Source organism: Anopheles maculipalpis, chromosome 3RL (assembly GCF_943734695.1).
Source record: "Anopheles maculipalpis chromosome 3RL, idAnoMacuDA_375_x, whole genome shotgun sequence".
Classification (NCBI taxonomy): domain Eukaryota; kingdom Metazoa; phylum Arthropoda; class Insecta; order Diptera; family Culicidae; genus Anopheles; species Anopheles maculipalpis.
The window spans coordinates 84,591,223-84,618,727 of NC_064872.1; the positions used below are offsets into that span (position 1 = coordinate 84,591,223).

The 27,505-nt window shown below is 41.8% G+C and overlaps 1 protein-coding gene across 3 annotated transcripts in view; it reads left to right on the plus strand.

Moving 5' to 3' along the window:
• The window catches only part of LOC126562224 (uncharacterized), a 66,803-nt gene that overhangs the window by 24,537 nt on the left and 14,761 nt on the right, over positions 1-27,505 (plus strand). The window contains exons 3-5 of one of the 3 annotated variants that reach the window (XM_050218669.1): positions 4,011-4,156; positions 4,275-4,441; positions 4,565-4,759. In XM_050218669.1, the coding sequence (XP_050074626.1) occupies positions 4,011-4,156; positions 4,275-4,441; positions 4,565-4,759 (508 nt within the window). Of the gene's footprint in view, positions 1-4,010; positions 4,157-4,274; positions 4,442-4,564; positions 4,760-16,849; positions 17,577-27,505 lie in introns of those variants that run through there. The other 2 variants (XM_050218670.1, XM_050218671.1) reach the window with 2 other exon arrangements.

The following is a 27,505-nucleotide window of genomic DNA, read 5'->3' on the forward strand; positions in this document are numbered from 1 at the left end:
TGTGCTGAAGAGGCTTTCGAGGGATAGTTGAGGGTGCACCCATTCGCTTTGGAGACCTGAGTAATGTCGTGCCGACACACACAAACACATCGCTACCGGGCGCTAGTGACGGGAATGTGGTCGAGTGATAGAATTTATGTAAGCGCGCGCGAGAGACGTACCATACTTCTTGGTGGACGGAAATCAGTTCTCGTCCTGTCGCTAACCGTTCCGGGCGCGCTAACGGCACTGCTGCTGCTGTTTAACAACGCTAGTCGCTGTGTGTGGACTAGTGGTACCGTGTGATGTGTCGTTGTTAAATCAAATTAATTTGCAGATCGCTGTACGTTCGGGGCGTTGGTGCAAAATTTGCGCCCAATTTGCGACCCTCGAGGTGATGAAGTGATATCCGTGTAGCGTGGTGTATCCGTGGAATCCGTTTCCCGTACGTCCATTGTACGTGTTCGTAGCGTGTCGTGAAAAAGGGTCCGGAAAAGGAGCAACACAACACACACAAAAAAAAAACACGGGGTAAATAAATTGTGCCAGCTTTACCGGGTAGTGCCGATGCCTGGACACAAGCTAACCGTGTTTTGTCGAATTTTTAATGTCCACTGTCAGGCGGAAGTGTTGTTTGAATTTTCGTGTAAAGTATCTTGTGCTATGAAATTTGCCTTGCTCATTAAACTAGAAAGCTTGTGACCCGTGCCGTGCTGCGTTACGTAATGTTACAAATCATTCGTGCCATGAAGCCGTTTCAAGACTAGTTTATTAAGTTTGCGTGCATTTTTCTGATGTAAAAGGTCACCTCTTTTGTTTTCTTTGAAGGGTGGCGAGAACTGGGTGAATATTTAAGTTTATTGGGAAGGTTTTATTTCATACAAAACATCACCATTTTTGTGGGTAGAGAGATACGAGAGACCGTGTTACGTTAAAGCAGCACACAAACACTAAGAACGTTGGTAGATACGAACGAGGCCAACAGAAATTATATGAAAAACTCTGGAGCTAAAAACAAAACTCTTCCTTTGAAAGCGTTACCAATTTTACATGGCGGCATGGGGACGATGGCCACCGTACAAAACCCCACGACCCACAGAGCACAGTCACGAAAGCATACGAGTAAAGCACGAGAGCTGGTTTAATTATTCAAACGCCAAACCCCTTGGCCAAGTGATTCCCAGCTCGTTTTGTCGTTGTGATCCTCGCTCCAAGATACTCCGCCGAAGTATCGTTCCATGGATGAGCAAGCGGTTCAGCTTTTGGAAGGACGAACGTTACTCTGGCACGTGCTGTCAGAGTGTTGCAGCATATCTGGTGCTGTGCTTTCAAGTTCATATGCAGGAGATGTTCACTAATTCTTGACCTACCGTTACTGGCCGAGAGAGAGAGAGAGAGAGAGTCGTGCGCTTGTGTTTTCGGATGGATCATCGGGTATTCCCCGTACGACGATTGTATCCGGAATGCCATAATGTATGTGCATACATTCATCCTGATGGCATCCTTCCTTTCCTTTAATCAAGGGGTTTTTGTATCAGCAAGAATCTCACTAGTGAGTCAACTATGACAGTTTCAGTGTTGAGTGAAACTGTAACAACTCACGATACACTTTAAGTGTTATTATTTACTTCCTCGTGCCAACAAATGTCAAACGTGTGACATGTTTTACAAACACTCCAGCAAATACAGATGATTGAGTATGGAAAGTATATGATTTTATCAACCATTCATCAACTCCCAAAAAAAAAAAAACGAGCTCCTTACCCTTGAAGGTGTGTTACCTTCATAATTTCTGCAAATGAAACAGAACAGATTATCTCATGTTAGTAGGAAAAATGCTTTCGCTAAGATTTATCGTCACTACTCCTCGTGGAGTTTTGTTTCGCTTTTTTGGGACAACTTGATCCTGCTTTTGGTACTATTTCCCCGTATGGCTACTGACATTTGCGGAAAATTACCATCGAAATTTGCATAACTTCCACATAAATCTTGTGCCACTCCACTCGGAAGAATGGTATCTTTTCAATTATGGCCGTGTTAGCACTCGGTCCACGGAATGAAGCTGCCGTGGTGGGTGTGGTAGAAAGCGTAATTTAATATTCATCGCACTCGTCGGATTCCAATTCTAGATATAATCGGCTCTTAGTTAAAGCTTTGTGCGATGGTTTCGTTTCACTTGTAGGAGTTGTATTTGAAATTTCTAACACACACTCAAACACACAATAGATGCTTGTAGGGTGTACGATCGATCACCTTGCTGTAGGACATCTGTTGTGTGGATAAGCATCAAACGATGGTGAACATTTATGCGGTGCATACCGTTTGCTGCACCGGTAGAATGAAGTTTAATTACCTGCAAGCAATGCAAAAGTTTTGTGAAATAGAAGAATAGGCAAAAATTGTGTTGTGGTTTTACAGTAACATCCGTTATTTACTCTACATAGAAAATAAAAAAAAGGTTAAAGCTGCTAATTTAAATCACACTGACACTAGAGGTAATAATAAGGTTTATGAGAGCAGATTAGCTTTTCTAAGTACAATGGTATATTTCTAGGAAAAGAACCCCTACCACCATATCAGATTAGCCCGACAGCAGCAGCTCTATTGATTCATGTGCGCTTTAATGCATTCAAAAATGCACTCTTTATCCATACCATGGTACCCACACACGCACGCACCCTCAACTCCAAACACAGGCACGGTTTGCCTGTTTTGACAGCTTCAAATTGAATTTAAAATCATAAATTCAACCATCGTCCGGGTGTTGGTTGTACAATTACGGGGCAGACAATTTGACATGCTAATACCCCGCGTACCAGAGAAATAACCACCCAAAAAATCGATAGCGTGAACTGGTATTAGTGGTAAGCCAATTTGGGCATTTGTTGCTATTCCTGAGGATGAGTTGTAGTTAAAGTTTTGAGGCCGGGCGGATTGCATAGTTTGCACCGCAAACACTGTCAATCAGGACGATTGCATTGAAGTGCATTGTTGCAGTTGAGTGTTGCAACTGATTGCAGTACAATGGAAATATCAGAACACTCGATCGTACCGCGGTGGAAATCCATAAGAGGCGTACTTTAACATGTGACAGATGGCGGTAAATGTGGATCTGTAATAGTTTGCTATCAATCATGCTGTATTTTATGAGGCTTATTTAGACATGTTTGATATTATATTTGAGCAAGAGAATGTACTTGAGGAAGTAAACGGAATACATAATGGGATTTTTGTAGATAATGGGAGAAATTTCCTTGATGACGCGTCGTGGAAACTATCCTGATGTTTTTATTTATTAACCATTTTAAGGTTTTTTTTATAAAATGTTAATTTTATATAAATTTCAAATACTAAATCTTTCCTTTTCACCGTATTTTCTCATGTGTATCATTTATCCTCTTGATTCAATGTCTTTTACAACAATTCGACCTTAATTTCAACATTGTATTCTGCAATCAACCGTTCAACCGTACCAACACTCACCAATATTTTCCCAATATTGCATTTATTAACATGTTTCATTTACTAGCATATAGAACGCGGTGTGTTTTTGTGTCTGTGTGTGGAAGAGTGCCTCATTCATCAGTTCCAGCACGCTGGAACCGGATGCTCCAAAACGAGTCTCCAAGCAACAGTCATCCACCGTTAGGGATACAAAAAAAAAAAACGCAAAATCAAAAATGCATGCATCGTATTACAACACATCCTACATGAGCGCTAGTTTGTTTTTAATTTCTTTACTTTCAAACGTTGTTGCTGTGTGCAGTAAACGTATCTCTGTTTCTTCATATATACGCTCCGTTGTTTACACATCGTGTATTTTTACATTTCGTATGTTTTTTTTTTGTGCTCAATTTCCATTTTTCAATTTTGTAACATTATTTCGTATCTTCGGTATGAAAGCTTGTGCTTGTGGCAGCATCCCGGCGGTCGCTGCTGTTTTGCCGACTAGTGGCCGTTTGCCTGCGTTACATCGTTACAGTATTCTGCGTAACCTGGTTGACAAAACAAGATAATTGATGCATTTCAAGTTACAGGGTTGTCGTAGTGGTGGCCGGTAACCGGGACGCGGTGACGCTCGGCGGACTGACACCGGACACACAGTACCAGCTGACGGTGGCCGCCGTCTGGAACGGGAAGAAGTATCGCAGCCGACCGATCGTATTCAGAACGCTGGGTAGGTAGCGGTGGCTGTGGCCTGCGGGATGCACCGGAATTGACACGTTTTCAGATCGCCAATCTTAATTAGTGACTTGTTTTTTCCTGCTCTTTCGTTCTCGCTTTGTGTTTTTCAGAGCCTCCAAGGACGTCGTACCAGCAGGACTCCGGTTCGCTGGTAGGTAGTAGTGGTCCACCGAACTCACCGCATGCCGACACAGCACCCTCGCTCAGCGGCATCGGGATCTTTAACGACGAGTTCGGCAATATCTCAGTTAACTCCACGTCCCGCGAACTTCCAACGGTAAGCGAACGGGGGACGGACGCCCTCAAATTCCGGAGTAAAGAACTTGCCCAAGGCTAACGATATCCAACCTCTTATTCTCTTTCTATCTATTCCCTTGCTTTGGCAAAAAAAAACTGCCAGATCCGTGGTGTAGAAATCGGTATTGTAGTGTTAGTGTTAATAGTCTGGGCTGGTGCTATAGCTTTATTTTTTAATCGATGGGGTAAGATACGAATGTTGCTTCCATATCAACCGGACTACAAGCAGGAACAGCTGAAAGTTCCTGGCACTGGTGTCTGTGCCAATGGTACCTGCAACGGACAACATTCCCATCAGGTAGGACCGTCCAGCTCTCTATTTTACTGTGCGTCTATATATTTACATATATATGTGTGTGTATGTTCGATTTTCGTTTTCTTTCTTATAATCAACTTCTCGTCACCGAGAACTGATGAGGTTACTTGGTCATAGTATGTACCAAGTGGCGAGCGTAGTAAATTGTGACAGCGGATATATATATGTGTGTTTTGTTTGTTTTACTTCTTCCGATTACTCTTTCCACCGTGGCTTTCCGGGATCGATGACCTTTTCCCTATTGAGTGTCTCTTGTAACAAGATTGACACCATTTTCCAATATCGTTTATCTCTTTCATTACTATCCAATCTCTCTCTCTCTCTCCCTCTTTGTCTCTTTCTATCTCTCTCTACTCGTCTGTCTATTATGATTGAATCCTTCAATCCATTAGTGTGTCTTTCGATCCCTGTTCTACAGTTAGTTCCATTTAGTCAACCTCCCTATTCAAACATACTGATTTAAAACAAACACTACCGGAAGGGTCCTACGCCTTTCTGCACACATTGCAACACACATTTCGGTCAGAAGCTACTTTTTATCTACTCTGCTCTACTTGATTGGTGTGAATGAGCCTTTACGTCTCTTTGTATCTCTCTCTCTTTTACTTTCTCTCTCGCTCTCTTTGCCTGATTACTTAATTTCGACTCCCTGTCACTCTCTTAGTCTGTTTCACGATCGCTGAATCTCACTCGCACAGTATGTGCCTTTCTTTGTGTCTTATTCTCTCTCGCTCTCTCGCTGTCTCTCTCTCTTTCTCTTTGTCTCGCTCTGTTTTACTCCAATGTCAAACTTCCTCTAGCCGTGTGATGGTTCTGTTTTTTGCACTAGTGATTTTTTCTTACTAACTCCTAGTCCTCCTTGTTCTAGTCTCTTGTGCTGCTGATTCCCTTTCTCTCCAGCCATTCTTCCCACGAGCAACTTTAGCGTAAGCGTTTATTGGTTTTGTTATCTTGGTGTGTCATGTTTTGTGTTTGTTTTTGGTTCCTTTTTTCCCTTAGTGTTCTCTAAAGCACACACCACAAGCTGTGGGGTTTTGATTTAGTTTTTTGGAATTTTTCCTCTGTTTTCTGTTTGTCTCATCTGACATCAATGTGTCATTTTATTTTTTTATTTTTGAAGGATTGCTTAAAGTGCCAGTTGCTCGTCTAGTTAAGCAGTATCGTTTTCTGCTCTAAATCCTACATGGACACTATTTTAAGGCGTTTTCTATACTTTGGAAATAGACGTCTATCATTCTGTGCTTTTAAAATTTTGTTTTCATGAAAATGTTAAAAGAAAGATTGCAAAAAGTAGTCAGTAATAGAACTTTTTTCTAGTTTGTTTAACAAATTAATTGGAAAAGGGAGAAGAAATTTGAAGTTTTTCGAGCTAAAGGTTTTTAGTCACAAATAAATTGTTCACGTAAGGGCAGGAACTGTTCGAGCATAAAATATCCTGCCATTGAGAAAATATGTCATAAAAAATGTTATTTCCATTAGCGTAACCGCTTTTTCAATATCGTTGATCGGTATGACAAACAATAAACATTCAAAATAAATACTTAAAGATAATTATAAGTTTGATTAAACGATTAAATTTATCAGTTTACTTTTTATCAATAAATATGAAAAACACCTTTCTACCTTGAAAAAACAATGAATACAATGCAAGCAAACGCAACGTATCGCAAAAATATACATACCCTCCTATCAGATTTACCCTTCTCCTTTCTCTTTCTTCTTTCTTCCAATCACCCTCGCCCATCGCTGCAACTTCAACTCGAAACGAAACAACCAAAAACAAACCGCAGGATTCCGAACCTGGACTGGAACGTTTCACCATGTTGCACTTTCAAGTAAAGCGATTCCTTTCTGCTACCAATACTACTAGTACTACCACCACTTCCACTATAATATTGCCTCTACCTGCCTCTGTTTGCCGTCTTTGTTTTATGATTGGCTTTGTACCACCGTTACCTCACGGCTGAGTTGACTCCTTTGGTTGATTCGCTCGTTGGAAAACGACGAATCTAATCGGCAACTGATCACACTGTATACCACCTCCCTATTACGTACTCACCAACGTATGGTTGTGTTTTGTTTCGTTTGCCACTCACCCTCTTTAATGTTCTTTTCTTTCCTTTTTTTAGTTTGTCTCGTTTGAGGTTGCGTTATTTTTACCTTCTCTGCACCTTGGTATCAATTTTTGAGAATAATTCTATCTTTTAAAGCAAAACATTCCCGAGTAATTCTATTTCTTTATGCCAACTCTAACTACACTACTCTTGGTTCGTAGGTTGATGGTTCCTGATACAAATTTTCGATTCATTCGCTTTTCCACATCAATTCCACATCGTTTTCCATCACTTTTGAAATATTTGCTCACTTTGAACTTTTGAACTTTTCACGAAAAAAAAAAAGACTGAGCTTAATAAACAACTATTAACACCTGTTGAGTCGTGTTCTCGCTATTGATCGCCTTTATTTTATGCAACTCCATTAGTAATATCTGACAGTTACTATAGAAAATATAACATTTAATTTAATGTTATCAGTCTCAATTGGAAAATAAAATTTATAAACAAAAATTAGACCAAAAAAATTTAACAAAACAAAGCGATAAAGCAAAATCACGCATATCAATGGAGGCGCCTGGTGTTCTACGTTTTTCTAGTAATGCATCGTGTTATGTTGCATACATTTACTCAACTTTAAGTTTCACTTTTACACTTCACATTTCGCTTGTAGGTAGCAACACTTTCAAGTGACTACTGTAACCAACCATTTCTTCTTTACGAGCCAGCCATTTGGAAGCAATAACCTGTGTCTATGCTTTACTTTATAGACTCTGCGGCGTTGGATGTACATTGGTTGTATGGGGAAGCTTAAAGAACACACGAGTGTATGTAATATTTCTTACAATTTAATTCTACATAATTTTTTTAAAACATTAGCTTAGCGTTAACTTTTTACCTTACGCATTCTTCGTTTCTTTGGGGATGTAAAGATTGGTGCGAAGTGAACGAGAGTTTTGCTGTATTTTATACTTCCATTCTATGTTTTTGGGTTGTAAATATTTTGTAAACAAAATACTTCTTTGCTGGAGGGCACATGATGTATCTCTGTAATTAAACTTAACAAATATCGAATAGGAAAGACAAAAACATCACGAGCAAAACTGAAACTCTCTTAAAACTCTTTCGGTTATAATCTTCTTATCGACCAACCAACCCCGTTGTTTGTTTGGAGCAAATTCTTGACTGTCGAGCAATGCCACAAAACTCTTGCTTCCCAACTTCCACAACCACAACTCTCGAGCATATAAACGTGAAGAACAAAACATAGGAAACTTCAAATAACCGTTCTTTCTCACATCGCGCGCATCATGCACTTCGGCAAAAGTTCGATTTTGGTTAAAAGTGAACCAACTTCCATCGAAGTTCCGGCCGATTCAAAGCTAGCTAGCACGCGATTGCGTTCCATCCGGTGACTAAGTTCCGTTGTGGAGCACTTTAACCGAAGAATGTTCATCGCGATAAGTATTCTTTTTCTGTGTTCCGATTTTTCCTTCCCGGTCGTATGTTTCGGCTGCTTTGGTTGAAAAGCAAATCCCTACCGACCGATCTCCGGAACCTGTGTATTTGCATCAGTTTCACGTTTCCTTTGTAAGATGGACGAAGGTTCGTTCTGCAGGAAGCGATTTACCAAAAGCGTCGAATAGCCAAAGAAAACAACCTCTTTTTTCCCTTGCATGCACTGGTATCATAACTTAGCATAAGCAGTTGCCTTTGCGGTTCAATGTCAGACTTCGTTCGATCTTGTCTTCTTACAAAAACTTTGCATCGGGGAATGCTTAGCACAGCCACCGGTGATGGCGTACCGGGGTTTTGTCGGTTTTCGGTGGATTTCATCTCTTAACACGCTCCCACGACCACTCCCACCATGAGCCGTTTGGGTCGGCTAAAGCATAAATCGATTTCTCATATTGGACGCATTGGAGGAACGGATGCTGCGTTGTGGCTAGACGAACGAGTAAGGTTACGCGCCGTATTAATGCGCGAAGAAGGCGAGAAAATCCGATCGGATTGTGTGGCAACGATAGCATAAACACACCCACACACTGACTACAATCGGTACCGAGCAGAATATACCGAAACAAAATCCGTAAAAAAAGGCGCAATAATTCCAAACGTGCAAACACAAGTCCCATACTCAAAGTCTATTTGCCTGTAGCGATTTATCACGTGATTAAGCGATCCTTAAATGCTTTATCATTGCACAGCAGCCACCAAGCCAGCATGCAGCATCAAAAATGTGTGTGTATCGAGCCCCGGGCGTTTTCGGTCGGACGCCTTATCGAGTCTAGGAAAATAAATGATTTTCCTTCTTTATCCCCATGAAATGTCAATTTTATTGAACTTGATACTTTGGTGGTTCGTCTCGCCTGAAATAGTTTTCGTATGAATTATATCTTTTGCCTCATATATCTCCAATCACACAAACGCACCGAGAAACACACCGATAAGCCCCCGGATCCGAAGAGAAGAGAAACTTTTTGCAGAGTAACCACCTTCGGCGGACTGCAAAACTCTGTTTATCGCTCATAATTGAGGTGATTTGTCTTTGGTCGTTACGGTCCAGGACCATTCGATCGGTTGCGGAATGCGAAAAGAGTATTTCTGTGACGACAAATGTATGTGTTTGCATGTGCGTTGGTTCAGCTATGGTGGTTCCTTCGTTATGCCGTCATGCCGTCATGCCGTTTAAGAAAATGTCAAAGATGGATGATAAAGTTGATCCAATTATGGTGATTATGTGCAAGATATTGCGATCGGCAAAGTTTTTCTGATTGCATGAAACGTGCTGCTGGATGTGCAGAGTCTTTTAATGTTGGAAAAACATCCAGAAGCTGAAAATAATTGAGTGAATTTTTATTTAGGATGCATTTTTTTATTCTACATGTAAGTTAACATTAATGAAGATGCACAATCAATCACCTACAAAAACAAAAACATACTAAAAATCAACGCATAAAAGACAAAACTCAACTGCAATAAAAATTCTCATTAATGAACATGCGAAACTCATCGCATAATCTGTTTTCAGTTTTGCTCTATAAGGATATGATTCCAATTTACGGATCGACAAGAAACGAATTTTCAAGATCAACTTAACACACGCACGTGATTGATGCTGACCATTCATCAGAAAATCACAACATTTCACCTGGTTCTCGTTATTCTACGACCGACAATTGAATGTTGAGCTTCGACAACAAAATAAAGCCCCTTCGCCCTATTATATACACGCTAGGGTCCGTTGCCATCAACAGGGAAATACCATTTGGTATGAATGCTAACGATCGGCATAATCGAATTCAAATTCGAGCAAAATTATTTAAATTGCTCACTGACGAAGTGCGGCCTTCCGATCAATTCTTTGTCGCAGCTAGCATCCACGGTGTCGAAGCATACCCTCGCACACACATAAATGTGCGCACACACGCCCGATGGAAGGATACAAAAATCAATGTTCCAATTGCTTATTTCATAGCGGTGACCGAAGCCCCAAATGCTGCTTCTTACATCAACGAAGGCACCACGTCATTGCGACAAGCGTCCGGCAAAGCACTAAATTATTCAGGGCCTCATCGGTTCGGCTGATCCAAACCACGGTTTCGTTGAACCAGCCCGCCATTTACGCTGGTTACGTCTGCTTCTTGGTGATGTTTAGCTGAAACTTTTAAAAAAATATAAAACTCTCTTTCTCACACACACAGTCTTTGGTGTCCTTGGCGTCGAACGTTTCCTTATGGATTCCACTCCCATCCCATCCGTCATGGCCCGACTCACATGTGTTCCAGGTGGATGTTTGATGGCTTGTGAGGAAAATGTTTCTCCTTTCGAGCGGAAATGAAGTGCAAACGACCATATCGGAGAATCGATTTTGTTTCGGCCGCAAAAGGTGAAGTTGATGTTTAGTAAAGACGTGTCAGAAAATATACACTTCCAAGTGATTTTTGGAAGTGGTTTTTTGGGAAGAGCTCCCTCCATAACCGGACACCTTGTGGGTTGAATTTTAAACGTGACGAATTCGATAACTTCGATCCTCATAATCGTGCACCTCATCAACAGATGCAATACGGTTATCATGCTGATAATGATAATGATGATGATGATGAAACTCCACGGGAAGCTTGAAAACGGTGCTCGTTCGTTGTGACACACCCGCTGGTTTGTTTTAACCTTTCCATTGCGTTGTGGTGGATTTTATCGTAATCCACAACATTTACCACTGAATCAAGCATAGTTGTCGTCAGTCACCAGGGTGCTCCTGTGGATGGGCGAATGTTTTCCCGTATAAAGATCTCTATGACTTTGACTATGACAGCGTTTGCTCTTGCTGAGGATTCGATCTGTAACAGATATGTGTGATGATTATCATATTTTAAGAAGTTTCGATGGTTTCAATTTATATATTTTTCCGATCGAGATTCGATTTTAAACTCGAAAATGTACACCCTCGGAAGTGGAGTCAATCTTGAGGCCAGGTAAACCCGGATGTGCTCTGTGAAGTCCGGCCCCTTTACCGCTGATGCTACAGAATTTTCTCTCAGTCCTATTACGTTTCAAGTCTTTATCACCTAGATCATCAATATCTATAAATCAGACACTTTCGATTATCGTGATTTAGCTACAGTTGTCACGAATATATTGACGAATAATGATATAATGAAAGTAATTTGTTAGTAAATTCGATGTAGCAGGACACAAAACCTTGCCCAGGATGTTTTAAATCCTTGATAAGACACAAAATTGCTCTATGTAGTTTAAATTTTGCCTATCACTATGAAAAAAGTCAATCACCACTGCACTCTAATTGAAAAGGAAATGTTGGCATTGTTCATCTCATTGGAAGCTGGTGCAAATGCACATCCTCTTACAATCCATAACTCTCAATGCGTTGACATAAAGCGTTCAACATTCTGATCAATCAGTCAAACTGTTTTACTTCGGTTTAAAACATTTTCTTACCAAGACACTGTTCTCTTTCCCACATAGCACACAAAGACACAAAGAGCTTCCACACAGAACGACACAACCAGACACAATTTCACTTCCGCATCCGATTTAGTTCTGCAAACCCAAGAAAATCCGTGGCACAAATTTATGACCTCAATAAGGAGATGAAAGTAAAACGGAACCGGAAACACTTCATACTGATCGGTGTGAGTGTTATATTTTTCTTCGTAAGAACCTTTTTCAAACACACTCAAAAAAACACAGACAACGTAAACTGCAGGATATCTACACTATCGGTACTCGGCAGCAAGCCATTTGATAGCTCTGAAAGTGCAAAAAAACAAAAATCTACTTTCCGAATGAATTTGCCCGACATTGTTTCGCTGGCCCAACGGGAGGATATCTACGACGAGCAGGGTGTCAATGATGTCGTTTATTTCTTTCGGCACGTGCTACGATGAAACGGAATCGCGTTCAACTGTGGCTCCTTAGCTTCTTTGGATTGGTCCTAACACCGTGAGCACTTGGCTCCGTAAATCTTTTCCTCGTTAAAGAAAAACTTCAAACGATCGGTGCACGGGAAGCAAACTTCCCAGAAGGACGACCGGACCGACCGGCAATGTTGTGTCTTTCCGTTTGATTTCAGCTGTTTCAGCATGCAGTTGTTAGTGTGAGCTTCGGATAGCAATGGGAATAAATTAAAAATAAACAAAATCACTCCAGCAGCTTGTGGTGCCTGCGGGAACGGAAGACCGTACGACACTGTTGTCCTCTATCTCTGCTCAAATAGCGGAAATCTTACACGGAGGATGGTAACAACATTGAAGCATCCAAGATGGTGATGGTCATGGTGCTAAGATTGAATTAATAGTAATCAGTTTTATTGCTTCATGAATAGTAAATGGCGTGCTGGAAGGCGATCGTGTTTTGGATGGCGCGTAGTAAAGAATGAGGTTAAATAGTAGTTCATCATCGTAACGTTCGTTTGCGGATTATTGTCTTTAGGAAGCGTTGAGCAGCAGCTGCGCAACGACACAATGTTGATGATAATGCAACTTTCTGCGAATCTTTAGCTTCATTTCATTTGATTGTCTTTGCCCCTGCCTGTATGCAATCGGCTAAAAACCACTCCATCGCAGCTTAACCGTGTTAAAACCACCATTTCAGAACCATTGTTCAGCAAAATGCTTTCCACGAGGGTATCAATTTCATCCCGGTAAAGTGCAACTGCATCCCTAACGAGGAACGATAAAATTACCATTTTTCTACCGATATCCTCAGGCAGAGCGAAAATAATTTCGCCAGACCGAATTCCCCTTCTGCCAGACCAAATCCTTTTGTCGAAACATCCGATCGGTATCCTTCCTTGAGCGCTTGTTCAGAAAATCAAGGTTAGTCTATATGACTCGTGAACCCGTATCTGCTTTCCACCTTCTACCAAGCCAATGGGGATAACAGGCTTTGAGGCACGTAGCAACCGAATACCTTGACTTAGACCTTGTGTTCTTTTGGGTTGGGGTACAAGCTGCGGTGAAAAGCATTGTATTCCCGTTGCACTTTTCACGTTGCACAGTTTGAATAAAATAGCTTGTTAAAGAATGGCATTGCCCCGAGGGCAATGCTGGTGCAAGGTCACAATATAGACCGGGTGCGACTCTGCCGCATTGTGCAGCGGGAAAGGTTAAGAATATATCCAGCCACGGTGCTATTCGATGCTGCATTTGTTCGTGCAACTAGCTCGTAACATGACATTATCCATGTGAGTGTATGTTGCAAATTATCAGCAAAATAAAGCAAAGGAAATTGGCTTTTTCTCCTCCCAAGTCTGGTATTCCCATGGCTTTTAAGGTGTTCTTGGGTGGTTTTCGTTTTTGCTTTGGGGGACTTTTTGCCATTATCGTCCGAAGAACAACAAAAAAATCATAAACTCTTTTGAAGCAACGAAGCGAAAAGCTCGCCTATGAAACACATAAACTGCAGCCGTGCGATAAGTATCGCCAAATTACCGGTGGCCATAAATTCACGTTGCACAATTTTCACACTCATTTAAATAACTGTTCTTGGTAAAGCACAAACACAAAAAAAAAATCTATTCACATAAGGTAAACGATGTGAAAAAGGACGTTTTTCGATGATAAGTAAAGAAAACTGAATAAAAAAGGAATAGAAATGCACCAACACCACCGGTTCAAAGACGCTTGACAGCAAATTCAGCCAAAGGTGCAGACTTGGATACGGCCATCGGAAGTGAAACTATATTTTTCGCCCTCGTCTAGCATATGTTCGTTTCCTCGAGAGTTCTCTTTGTTCTGGCGACAAACGCCGAGTGAGCAACCTTCAGTGACACTTGGCCCAAATGGGATTCGCTTTTATGCTCTTCACCCTGTTGCCAATGGTTTGGTGTGTGGCCTTTTAGAATTGCATTTGATTTCCATTCGTTGCAGCAAAGGGCATGTATCCTTTGGTGATGGGAAGCTAGTGCGCAATGGAGAATTGGGGTGTCCAGTGCAATGATGGAACAACATAAAACATTTGTTATTTTAAGCGAAAAAACACAATGCACGGGTGTTTATGATTTGTTGGCTTATCTGTGTTTGGTTAACATAGGAACAGCACCGTGTTTCAAACGGTGTGAATGTGCTGAAAGCTGTGCTAATGTGGTGTGAAAAGCGCTTGTTTATTTATTGTTTCAACAGCCAGTAAAACTATCCACGGTGGTGTTTGTAGTATGTACACGAGGGACACGGAGCACAGCGGACGATGCATTCGTGTGTTTTACTGCATTAATGCAAAAACGAGCAACTTTTTTACGTGGCTTCTTACAATTAGCGTTTACCAGGGTGGTTAAACCCGTTGGTTTATTGGGCGCAATATGTTGATAGTTAGTGTTGATGTGAGTTTGGTTGAGCGAATGAAATATTAGACAGCATTGCAGGTGCGGCTGTGTAGAACGCCGTGTATGCTTAATGAATTTACCTTCTCATTAAATAATGAGATAACTTTGAGCGACATAAGAATAGTCTTTAATGCTTTATTTTTTTTATTTAGATTCAAAAACAAATTAAAAATCTTCGTTGCACTGTTTGGAAAATCAGATACATGAACATGATGAAGCTTTCCAATAATAAATCAATGATAATAAGCAAACAGTGTCTGTTTATTTGGATGCAGACTTACAGAAATCATTGAAAATACATTTTTTGTTGAATATTACTCAGGAAAAGTCGTAAAAGTTTTCTTTCCTTTCGACGTACATCTTTATCCTCCCTGTCAACGCCCTCAAGATGTTGAGCCGCTTTCAAGAGGGGATTGTAATGCTGAAGCGATTGGTCAAATCAATTGGCCATTGTTAAATACGGAACAATTGAATGTTGTTTCAGGACGTGTACGTTAGGCCATTTTCGTGCACGAAAGTGTGCGTAAAAATCGCTTTTCTCTACGTGATGCCTTGACTGACTTGCTCCAATGGTGTGTCGGCAGCCGGAAGCTGTACGGCATACCGGGCATCCATTTTATTGGCATCGTAAAAGTTTTGCACTTTTATGATCCTATTTATTGGTTTATTTTATATCAACCGGCATAAACAATTTCGATCAGAAAACAAGTTGTCCCTAGTTAAACATTTCCGATGAACAGACGGTGGTGGTTCACACTTGATCCATGCAATACCGTACTGTAGGCCATACTTGTGCGTTTCTTTTGCTAGTTGTTTTATGGAAAAATAGATGGAAAAAATCTTAATTGTCTGTTTTGGTTTTCTAATTTAATCTTGAGTACCAGTAAACATTTTGGCTGAGTGAATGTTGGCTAACAAAAATTTGTGTGATAGCCAGCTCGTTCTATGAAATAATTTAGAATTTTTGACACTGAACGATAGTTCCCCGTTTCATTACAATCATTATACATTGCAAACGCGGTATATTGAATTCTATGAATCGACATGTTGAAACTTGACCAATATATGACCAGAGGCCCACCTGTTCTTGTAATATGTCCTTTTCTTAGAAACAATATGTTCACCGTTCTCCAGCAACTGTTAGTAAATAAACGACCTTTATCTTCTCCGTGGAACAACCATCTTTACCTTCGGGGTGAATGGTTTTTGATGTTCACTTCCAGCTACAATAAGGCCCAATCTTCATTTTGGGCTTGAGTTCAACAGTACTCTATGTTGCAATAGTTACAGGGCATGAATGTGAAACATGAAATTTTGCGAAGTAATATTGCAGCGCCTTGTTTCATTCAATCACTCAAACTTCCACAATATAAGACAAGCTTTCTAAGCGATTTCCGATTTTTAAAAGCTGTTGGAATTGCCCAAGAATCTGGCTACAGTATGTAAGATTTTCCTGTTTAAGATCTTTCAACTATTATAAAAATTGTGATGTTTGTATCTTTTCTAAAATGTGATTAGGCAGTTTTCTAGAAGCTTTGTACCATTTGTGTGATTACTATTTCCAATTGTTACTAAATTTAATCTTCCAACAATTTTGCCCAGCAATTCTTCACGGTGTCTTCATAGAAACGTAGCCCACCTTTTTGCGATTAACTGCTAATTGACCGAGCAAAGAGCTGTCTGTTTTCGACTCGTGCACTGTAAATGGAAACTCTATGGGTGTAAAGTTGCTCTCGTTACCAGTTCTCTGCCAACACCTTCCTCACCGTCGCACAATTGATACCCACACCTGTGTCCACTCAAAACACCATTCCATACACAAAAACGCATTCGGATCCACGTGCGACTTCCACAGGACATTTTTGCACTTCCACCTACCATTTTCATTCGAGGCACCGAGAGATAAGAGAGAGAGAGAGAGAAGAGAGAGAGGGAGAGAGAAAGGAAAGGAGAGATAGAGGGAGAGAGAGAGGGAGGGAGAGAGGAGCATTTAAAATGTCTTACACGTACTTTGAGATGCAAGATGGTGTGTCTATGAGGGAAGAACGGGGAGAGAAGGAGAGAGAGAATGGATCGAAAAAATACAAATGGCCTGTTTTGTGTTACCCGTGCGTTGTTGTTACAGTGCATACCACGCTGCGACAGCTGCAGTCTGCTGGACCGCTGCTTCCAGTGTCCACTGTCCCGGCACTCGGAGTCGCGCGAGTGTGGCTGTCAGTTCGCGCTGCTGCATCGGGCGGACACGGACAGCTAGCATCCGGGTGCGGATACGGCCGCCCAAGTACCGACGTCAGCGTCGGCCATCACGGCCATGACGACGGCGGATGCGGCCGCATCCGAGCCCCTGAACGCCCAGCCACACCATTCCCATCCCCATCTGGCCGTGGCGCGTCACATCGAGCCCTCGCACCCGGCGTCGTCGAACGAGCGGCGCCATTCGATGGTGCCGCACGGTACGCTGCACCACGCCCACATCAGCAGCCGCCAGCCGCTGCTCGGTACGAATCCACCGCCGGCCACGGTGGCTAACCACAGACACGTACATCCGTTGCTGCAGCGCCACCGCTCCGAGGATCGCCCCCTGCTGCGGCACGCACATCCGCATCGGCAGGGTTCGTCCGGGTGCCAGCGTCACCTGACCAAGCCGCTGCTGCAGCGCCCCCTGCTCGCCCACGCGCACTCCGTACAGCAGCCGACGGTGTCGACTCCACACCACCACGCACCGCATCATCACCATTCGCATCCGCGCCTAAGCCAAAAGCATCGCCAGAAGCTGTTCTCGCGCAGCAAACAGTACACCTCGGTGTGTAGCGGTGGCAGCAACAGTACGAACTGTGCCGGGGACAGCGGAACGCGCAGCCGCTCCTCCCGCGAGCACGCCGACGACGATGTTGAAGCCTGCGTAAGTGTTCCACACAACCTGTCACATCCGCCCGCGTAGCTCAAAAGGATCGGCGCATTGATGCCTTTCCCGACGCATTCCCCAATGCTCACAACTTTCACACAACGCGACATTCTAGTCATAAGAAATACACAAACCCACACAAACGCGCGCTCACATGCAAAAACACACGCATACACACACACACAAACACACACCAAATTATCGGTCGCCATTGAGCATTGTAAGTAGCCGAGCACCAGCTGTCAAACTGACAACTGAGAAGCGTCCAAGCAAACGACACAAACGCTTTCGCTGTAAGTGTCAAAAACTGGCGTCACCACTGCAGCGTAACCATGTACAGGATGCACCAATGGAGCGTTATGCACTAATCGATCAGTCAATGTGTCCGTCCATTTTGTCCGTACACTGTGTGGTTGGGGGTGAGGTTAGGTTATTCACGAACTAAACACTCATGCGTGTGTCGCTTCTGTCTGGATATCGTACCGTTCACATGTGCCGGGTGTGTATGTGTGTGTGTGTGTGTTAGTGTGCGCGTATTTGTGTTTTTTCGCACAAAGTAACCAAACAAACAGACAAAACACATACAAACCGTTTCACTCATGCCAGACACAGACACTCAAAACACACACATGCAGTAGAGACCACCGACTAGACACCCTTAGTAGACTCGTGTCCGTGTAGTGAACCTGTGTGATATGTGATGCTGCCGAACCTTATCCACCTAAGCTCCAACACCGCCATTTTCTATGTGGATGTAGTCGTACTCCGGTGTGCCGGTTGATTCATCGCTTCAGATGCAGTCCCAACTGGTCCTTTTGTTTCCATGCCGTTCACCCGTCAGATCTCGTGATGGTTTGCCCTGTTGTCGATTGTACCTTTCATCCAGTAGATTTGTGTATGTGTTTGTATGTAAGCTCTGTGTTTACTGATACTCTGTAAGATGACAAGCAAATATTAGTACCGGCTTCCATATATGCTATTATTCAGTACGTACGTTCAGCTCTCTCTCGCTCTCCCTCCTTCTCTCTCCATCTCTCTCTCTCTCTCTTTCTCTCTCACACACACCCACATATATTTCCTTCGTATATTACTTTCTCTTGCTCTCTTTCTCTTCCTATATGAATAGCTCTATCGTTGTTCGTGTTTTTTGCTGTCACACTCCTCTTTCATTTAGTACTGTGTGTCATCTAACTACATTCTGTATATAAAATCATTACGGACTCCACGATAGTTTGAAACCATGTACAGTTCTTAGACCAATTGTAATACCTTTTGAAGTTTGTACAGCGTCGTACGCTTACTCTATATAGTAGATGTAGATGAGATGAAATCAACATAATTTTAGTAGCAAATGTTGGAAAATAACATTTTAACGAAAATGATACTATATGCTTTTACAGTACTGAATGTTTTACTTTAATGCACATTATCATATATTTTCAGCATAAGAACACATCTGTGACAGCAAAACCGAGCACAGCTCGTTACTCGATGAGATAGCAATAGCACGAAAAAAGAATGAATATACACTAGCCTAGCCCTTCTATTCTACTTTTAGAAGCATTTTTGTAAACGTCATCTGGATCTGTATCTTACAATCAATGTCTCTACTGTCAGCTAAGTGGATAAGGTTCATAGAGGCATCACGCTGGGTTCACTACCCTACTAGTGACTGCTACTTACCCTCATCTGATTTCTGACCAATAATATTTTTCTGGACCCCATGTTTTTGTTTTTCTTTCTCTCTACAGTAACTCTTGCCACAACCGTGACCTAGTCATCGGCTAGGTGCTACTAGTTCCATTTCCGTAGAGTAGTGTACCATTTGTTTCTTCAATATCCAAAGCCTTCTTTTCGCGCACAACAAGGGCAGTCACTGACTGCGTGGCTGCGAGAAACAATGCGTCTCCTGCCCGGGCACCTGCCAACCAAAAACGCAGTCAGTTTAATTGCTCCAAATCAATAGGAGATCCTGTTGCACTGTTTACAAATAAACTTTGTCATTCCCAAACAAATAGGCTATTGGGTGAAATTATTTCTCCTGGTGATAGCTAACTTTTGCTGGCGGAAGCCAAGTATGTGAAAGTAGCTAGGCTATATTAAAGCTGAACCTTTTCACCGAGTCCTAGCTGCTCAATGTCAAGCGGTATCACTTGAAGTCTGTGTGCTAAAACAAATAAAAGATTCATTCCGACCTTGGCTTTATCATGCATTGTACGGATAGTTTATGATTATATGCCTTGGACATGTCACGTGTTCCACCGTTTCACCGCTGATGATTCCCAGCAACTCAACGAACGCTTATACACACACACAAAAGAACTCCAAACCAAAAACCGAACCTTCTCTTATCGTAACCTTGGTAGAGGGAGCCGCTCAACATTAATGACTTCCAGAAGCAGTGACCTCTCCGGGAGCTCGGCTTGCCCCATTACAGCGGTAGCCTAATGGAAGGACGGTTCGTTTAACCTTAACCTTTCACCGACGTTTACATACCGCACACGTGCGTTCGATTCTAAGCGTGAGGCCGCAGGTAAAAGCGTTCACTCGTTTTTACGGTTACTCTTCCGTGCGGCTGTCTATCGGCCGTAGCAAAGCACTTCCAAAACCCCAAACCGTAAGGGATAGCCGAAAATTGACCGCATTAATCGGTGGCCCGTACGCCGCTAGTTAAGATCACGCCCGACTGTTGACCGTTTGCTGAGTGATTTCGATCAAGTTTTGCACGCAATTTTGCCATTTCGCTCGTTTGCTTTACGGCCGTTTAAGGCGAGGCTGATGAATTGTTTCCGATCTGATTGTGAGGGGGGAAATGTGATAAGAGTCGAGCAGTGTGGTATGTTTGCGTGGCTCAAGATAAATAGGCCGATGATGGAATGTTTTGCAGTATTCAGTGCATTCCCCATTATTGGTCAGATTGCCCTTAATAGCGAAAGTCAAGCATGTGACAGCTCATTTAAGGGATGGTTGGCAATGGCTAACGAGGTATTGTGGTTAGTATTAGTAGTAGGTAGGATTAATCTAAATTTGTCTATAATGATATTTTTAGGCCATTTTACCTTGGTTTGTGATAAATAGTGCAATAATAATATTGTTTCTATGAAATCAATATTGTAGTTTAAACTCTTAATTTTAAGATAGTAGTTTTGGCTTCCTAGCTTTGTAGTAAAGCGTCTAAAAATCTATGAATCATTTCATATTTTATTGATTATGAGCTATTTATAATAGAGTATGCTAAACTGATTTTATTGGATGATTTTTGACCAAGGAACCAGTTTTTATATGAACCGATAGATCATATAATCCTTGAAAATATTGTGTATATTGCTAGTCAATGTATCCTGTACAATAATTAACAGTAAAGTATTAATTTAATTTCTAAGTCACTACAGGAAAGCCTGATTCTTCAATGAACAGTTTAAGGTAGTCACCCAGTATTTCATAAGCATCATACCATGGAGACGCCTGGTATTTCATACACGTGCTATAAACAAGTTTTAAAAAAACATCTTTAAAATATCTCATGGTTTACCTGGGTAAATTTCGCTTATGAAAATGGTTCAAATTTACCCACGTATTTGAAGCTAAATTTCCTAACCAGCAACACCTACAAGATCTAATCAAAACAAACACCAGCTCCCCAGTTACCTGGCAGTAAAAAACCGATCCACCTGCAAGCGTGATGCAAAGGCAAGAAGGAATTATTTACAATCAACCTTTATTTGACCGTTCCGTTACGGCCCATTTGTCGTAAACAATCCAGCCCAGAACCGTATCGACAGCGTTCAGGATGAGCTGTTCGCCGTAACGGTGCCGTGTATGTGCATGCATGTGTGAAAGTTTTCTTTTTGTTTTACCATCTACTCACCAATCAGCACATCGAATCCTTGATTCGCAAACGGAATGGTGGTTTGGTTTGGTTATCATAAATGTCTGCCATTTGTGGCCAACATCAGCTGTGGTCACGGCAGGCTCATCAACACTGTGGTGTCGGGTGTCCATTTTCGAATACATTCCCCCCCGCCAGTCAACTAGTGGAACATCATAATCAGCACAACACACACGCACACGCACACAGCAGATACGAGTTTGGCAAATCGTCGATTGGCGCCTGTTGGATGGACTGCATGTTCGCAAGCTGTCTATTCTGACCACATCGAAACACACTGGGCTCATCTGCTGAGGTGTTGCTTTCGTACTGTTTGCAAAAGCACATAAACACCGGAACGGTATGAACTAGCAAGACAAGCTAATTATTTGCACGCTTCCATTGGCTGTGTACTTTGTGAGCTTTGGTGCAATGTGCCACGTGCCACCATGGATGGGTCGGATTAATGGGAAAACTTTTGTGCAGAGCAATGGTTTTTACCCTCCTCGCGCAATGGTTGATAATTAGTGACCGCAACATTTGGCGCCATTGCTGGTTGAGTTAGTTAGCAGTTGAGAGTAGAAGAGGATAGAAGAAATATTTCTTTTCACTTGCAGAGGAACGAAAAATTTGGCGAGCATAAAATATTATTTTTTTAAAAGAACTTCAAGGGATGATTTCATTTCACGAAAGCTCATTAGAGGTAAAAACAAGTAAGTGGAAAATTTTCAATTCGTGATACTCTGTATTGCTTCTACACTATAGCATAACCAGATGTCCCAATTAGCCGCTGTACCCGAAGCAACTCGTTACTGCCAATTTTGAGTGGTGATAATTAACTATCCTTTATACCCCTAGTTAGTATCTTCACTGAATCGAACGTGCAACATATTGCACATTGCCATCGAAACTCATCTGTCTAACTGACCTCGAGCTAATAAAGGACTGGCAAACCCCGTAGGGATGCATCCGGATTGCAATAACGCATCTGCATCGGGTTTGTTGTCGATGGTGCATGGTCTGGTCTGTTCATTGTTATATTTTTATAACACCCATAATTACCCCGACCCCATCTCCGCCAGTTGATCCTAATTAACGTCCATAATGAACGTCTTCTGATAGACAGCAGAAGCCAATCAGACGTCGAATTACGTACGGAGTCGTATGGTTTTTATTTCTCTCCATTGTGTGAACGTACACAAGACACTGTTACGCGTTTTCCATTGCATGAGTGTTGGAAAATAGAAACACGAACGACCAACGACAGTAGCTGGTACGCATCACCACTAGCATTCTTCTTCAGAGGCAATATAAGCTCAACAGACTGAAAGAGAGAAAGAGAGAGAGAGCCTGTCCGGAACACATCGATTTTTCCTTCACCATTCGGAACTGGGAATGCTTGGAATGGAAATTACTGGGAATCAATCGGATATCCTTCGATCAGCATGACATCAGAATTTGTCATTACGAGCAGAGGACCCACGCAGACAGCTCCTAACGTTCCCATGTATGTTGAAGCTGGTCGTAAAAGCGGACACCGAGCGGATGGTAAGGAAGCAGAAATAAAACTGATCGATTTTCCATAACTTCTCACTATTGTACGGTAATAAGCGACGCTTGGTGGAGAAGGTTTGTGGCAAGAAATCGTGCAAAAGCACAACGCTGAACGAGTGCCCTTCCTGCAGGATTGTACAACGAAACAAAAACATTGTTTATGTGCTGACGGGTGGAAAGTATTGATCCCATACTGGGCGCATTAATTTCAACGACCGAGGAGTGCTCTCCCACGGTGATGTGGCCTGAATGAAAACTGAAGCAATTCAAGGACAGTTTTCTGGTAGCAGGAAAAAAAACTCACTCCTCACTACCTCACTACCTACCGACAGCTTTAACGGAGTCAATAATATCATCCCTTGCATTGTGTATCTAAGTTGTGGTCCGTTTTTTCTATTCTTAGAACTGAATTACATGAATGTGTACAAGGAAATGGACAGAAATAGTGCATTCGTTTGTTTGGACGCTGCTTGGTGAAGCAGCAGTTTTGTTGTTTCAAGTCAATCTTCGTTTAACCCAGTTTTCAACCGACATAAAGCAAGCGTAACGAAATTAAGCCTTAACGCATCATCGTCGGTAGTCGCAACGAACCACCGATCAGTTTCATCAATCTTGACCACGTTATGCGCCAAGAAAGATGGTTAATATGTTTACCTCATAAATCACATACCAACGATCGAATTATACACATCAGGGTAGAGTTAGGATAGATTGAGCCGTCTTAACAAACCGTCATGTGCATCGTACAATCATGAAGACGCCTGGTGCTTCACTGCACTGCTGGATGGAGACGCCCGGTATTTTATAAGCGTACTATCATGAAGACGCCTGTTACGCTGTACACTGTGCGATATGGTAGTTCGTGGTGCATTTCGAAATGCAAACCCACTTTAATGCGCCACCGTTGAAATAGTACACTAAAGCCACAAGATTCAAACTATGCATATAATCTTGCAAGAGACGCTTCACGTGGAAGCAATTATCGTTTGCACAAACCGGAAGCCCTTTACAAACACACACACACACAGTTTGCTTGCAAACAAACACTCACACATCGCACACGCCTTGAATGAAAGCAAACCAGATTGCAGCCAGAAGTAGGATATAAAATTGACGTACTATCGGGTGTTAATTCAGCCCAGTCATAGTGGTACGCTCGTACGCTCGGCTACCATCGATCTATTGTTCGCTTTTTTGTGTCGATATCTTGAACCTACCAGCGCACCGGTAATGGATGCACTCATACGAAACCGAAATGTGCACTCACGCTGAAGACGATTCGGCCGTCTGTATGGCTGCACCGTCGGCTGGTACACAAAGCCGGGTAAACTGGCTCGTATCATGAATCATCGCCCAGACTAACTGACTGACTGCGGAAAAGATCCTCTCCTCTCCCTCCCCTGACCATTACCCATTCGATACCGGGACCGGCAGCAGTGTGCCAGGTGAGCGTCGTAAAAATAAATAATGAAGTGTTTAGAAATAGCTCGGCTTAAAATTATTAATGGCCATGGAACGGGTCTGCTTGTTGCTGGAAAGCAACTCGTTCGAAAGTGGACTAAGGCAGTGAGTGGCGTGTGTTTTTGTAAAATAGTTTAGCACTGCAGTGTTTTTTACTGCAATTCTTACACTTTTTCTATTGCAGATCTATCTCAGCTTATCTGAATTTTAAAGCAAATGACGATACAAACCACTGCTTTGGGGGATCTTTTTTGTACAGCGCAAAAATATGATTTCATTGTGTCTGTGTGTACGCTGTACGGTTGAGTGTAAACTTTTTTACACAACGATTCCATTTGTATCCGTCTACAGGCAGAGCAAAAATCATCCTCCATAAATTTAAATTATTCACCGAAAATTGCTTCAGGCGGTGCAATAAAATAAGTATATCGGGCTTTTGCTAGCAACCAAGAGATAGCCACTGCTGCATGGAAACAGTTTTCAGTAAATTGTAAACCGTAATGTTGTTGAATTTTTCCTCCTCTTGACATATTAAATGGCTCACTCTGCGTGCGCAATAAAATGTTGCAAATAATTTGCTTTCATCATTCACCAGCTTCAACGAGCCGCCGAACAAGCATATAATTCATTTCCCATCTGGTTGATAGCCGCCCAACATTATCTATGAAACACTCCTCCTAACTTATTAAGTTGCCTCTCATCAAGGTGCCCCATTGTGACAGGGTGGCGCCTTTTTTTACTCGGCTCGGCTTTTTGTACCAAACATCATTTACAAGCGTTCGTGATTTAGTTAAGTAATTGTATCATTTTGTCCATTTCGTGTCCGATACATCCGCTCACGCAAACTTCACGCTCACGTGTGTGTGTGTTTCTTCACAAACCCCTGAGCCGCTTTTGCTGAGCGCAAAATGAAACAAAAAATTCCCACAAAACATCCGCTCCCTCTCTCATACATCGTGACCGAGATGGATAGCACATTGGAAGGGTTTTGGCCGTGCCAAATGAATTGCACCATGGACCGTGAGCAAGTAAGCAAACATGAAACAACTATTAGCGTCATAGAACCATGATTTTTGTATTTAATAATTTCATTTCGCTTCCGTTCTTTTCGTTTAAAAAATGTACTTCATTTTTAAGCCACACTTAAGCAGCTTAAACGCAAACATTTCTTGCTTCCCATGTGTAAAGGGGGGCTATTGTCACTGTTTTTTGAAAAGTCTTTTTTGTTGTTTCAAACTACGAACAAAATGAATATCATCACAACACGCCGCTACTGCCGCACATGCAATGCTGCCTGGAGCTTTAACGGTTCGAAGTTTGTTCCCAAACCAGCTGGAAATGAAAACTATTTTATGCTTTAAAAAAAGGAAAAAAAGGAGTTTTACTGCACTCAAAACTAAACGAACGGCTCTTCTCTGTGCACGCTCGCAATCTCGCAGCACGTAATCGTATGTAGGGTACGGTGCACCAGCGCTACACATTGCCTTGGAAGGATTCTCGTGGAAATGAAATTCGTCCATGCTCAAGGGTAATTTTCAAATAAAACATAGCAAAACAAAACATTTGCACCAGCTCGAATACGTTCACAGGAAAACTTTATTTCACCTGCAATTACTTCTGTACGGCTTCGGGAGGGCTTTAGCTACATGCACCAGCTGACAGTGCCAATTTCAGTAAAAATGGAAAAAGTTAATAAAGACACCGGACACCGGTTGGTAAGCTCCGAATTTTGCTACCGATGTGTATGATGGTTCAGAGAGAAATAAATCTAATCGTTTATTGATTGGCCAATTCCATCGGTCAAAACTTGCTGCACATCATGTCAACAATGTTAAACCATTCCATTCCCAACCGTACAGCACCAGTGCACCACAAAACTTATTTCGATCAGCAAAATGAATTCATTGTCCTGCAGCTCGAGCTGTCCGTTGTATCCTTTTCGACCCGGTTTATGTATGACCCGGTATCAAGTGGTCGTCAGCATGATGGCAGTTGTGTTACCGAACCATCAGCTAACGAAAATTGGTGCTTGCGCTTGAGATGAAGAAACGTGCCAATTGCATGGCTGACCGATATGCTCTTTCGGTGTCGAAGCCTCCATTTTCAAATCCTGTTAGTTGATGGAGACTGCACACACAACATTGACGGGGCCGAGCAGTAAATCGAAACATTCCATGATGGGAAGCTATTTCTTTGCTCAAAATTGATGAACGAGCTTTCGAAACGTTCGCAAAAGTTGAGTTTTATTTTATCGATGCTGTACCACTCAAACTCAATTGCAGATTATTGGCAATCATGGATTATTGAAGAGTGTATCTTGAGCAAAAAAATATTTCGATTTATTAAGCGCTAACTATTCCAGGTTGTACATAATACGAACTGAGCTACATGCTTTACTTAGTAATAATTGTTATTAAATATCATAAAAATAGAGGTAGAACGAAGAAAATAGTGCTCCAGCTTAATTTTACTACCGATGGTTGCAACAATTTTTTTTCTGGGTAAAACTTGTAAATTTTGTACAAATTAAAATAAAATAATATCGCTATAGACTTATTTTAAATTAGATCGTATAAATCTACCACTATATTTACGGAACATTATTCCCAAGCTTTAATGCATTAATATTAGTTTTTCCAACTTCACCAAACGCTTTTAAAATATTCTCTACTATTTCATTTACTTAACACACAAGTAACTGCATGAAATCCCATTAGAATCAACCACTAGCAGAGCCTAGCAAACTTTGCTATTTATACCGATATTTATTTATAAAACTTAAAGCACATAAATGCATTAATGCTAGCTTAAAGTGAGACATATAAGCACAAAAGAAGATAAATGGAAAGTTAAAACTTCCTTCCGATCGTCATTAGGTGCAAATGCTTCTTTTTTTCTTCCTTTTATCTATTATTTACCTTGAAAATATTAAACTTAAAGCGCGTAAATATAAAGCAGCGTACAAGGAAAATAACTTTAACTGAACGAGATCATATGCTCTCCGCTCGAAACCGTTCGCGCACTCCAGCTTTTCCACTCACGC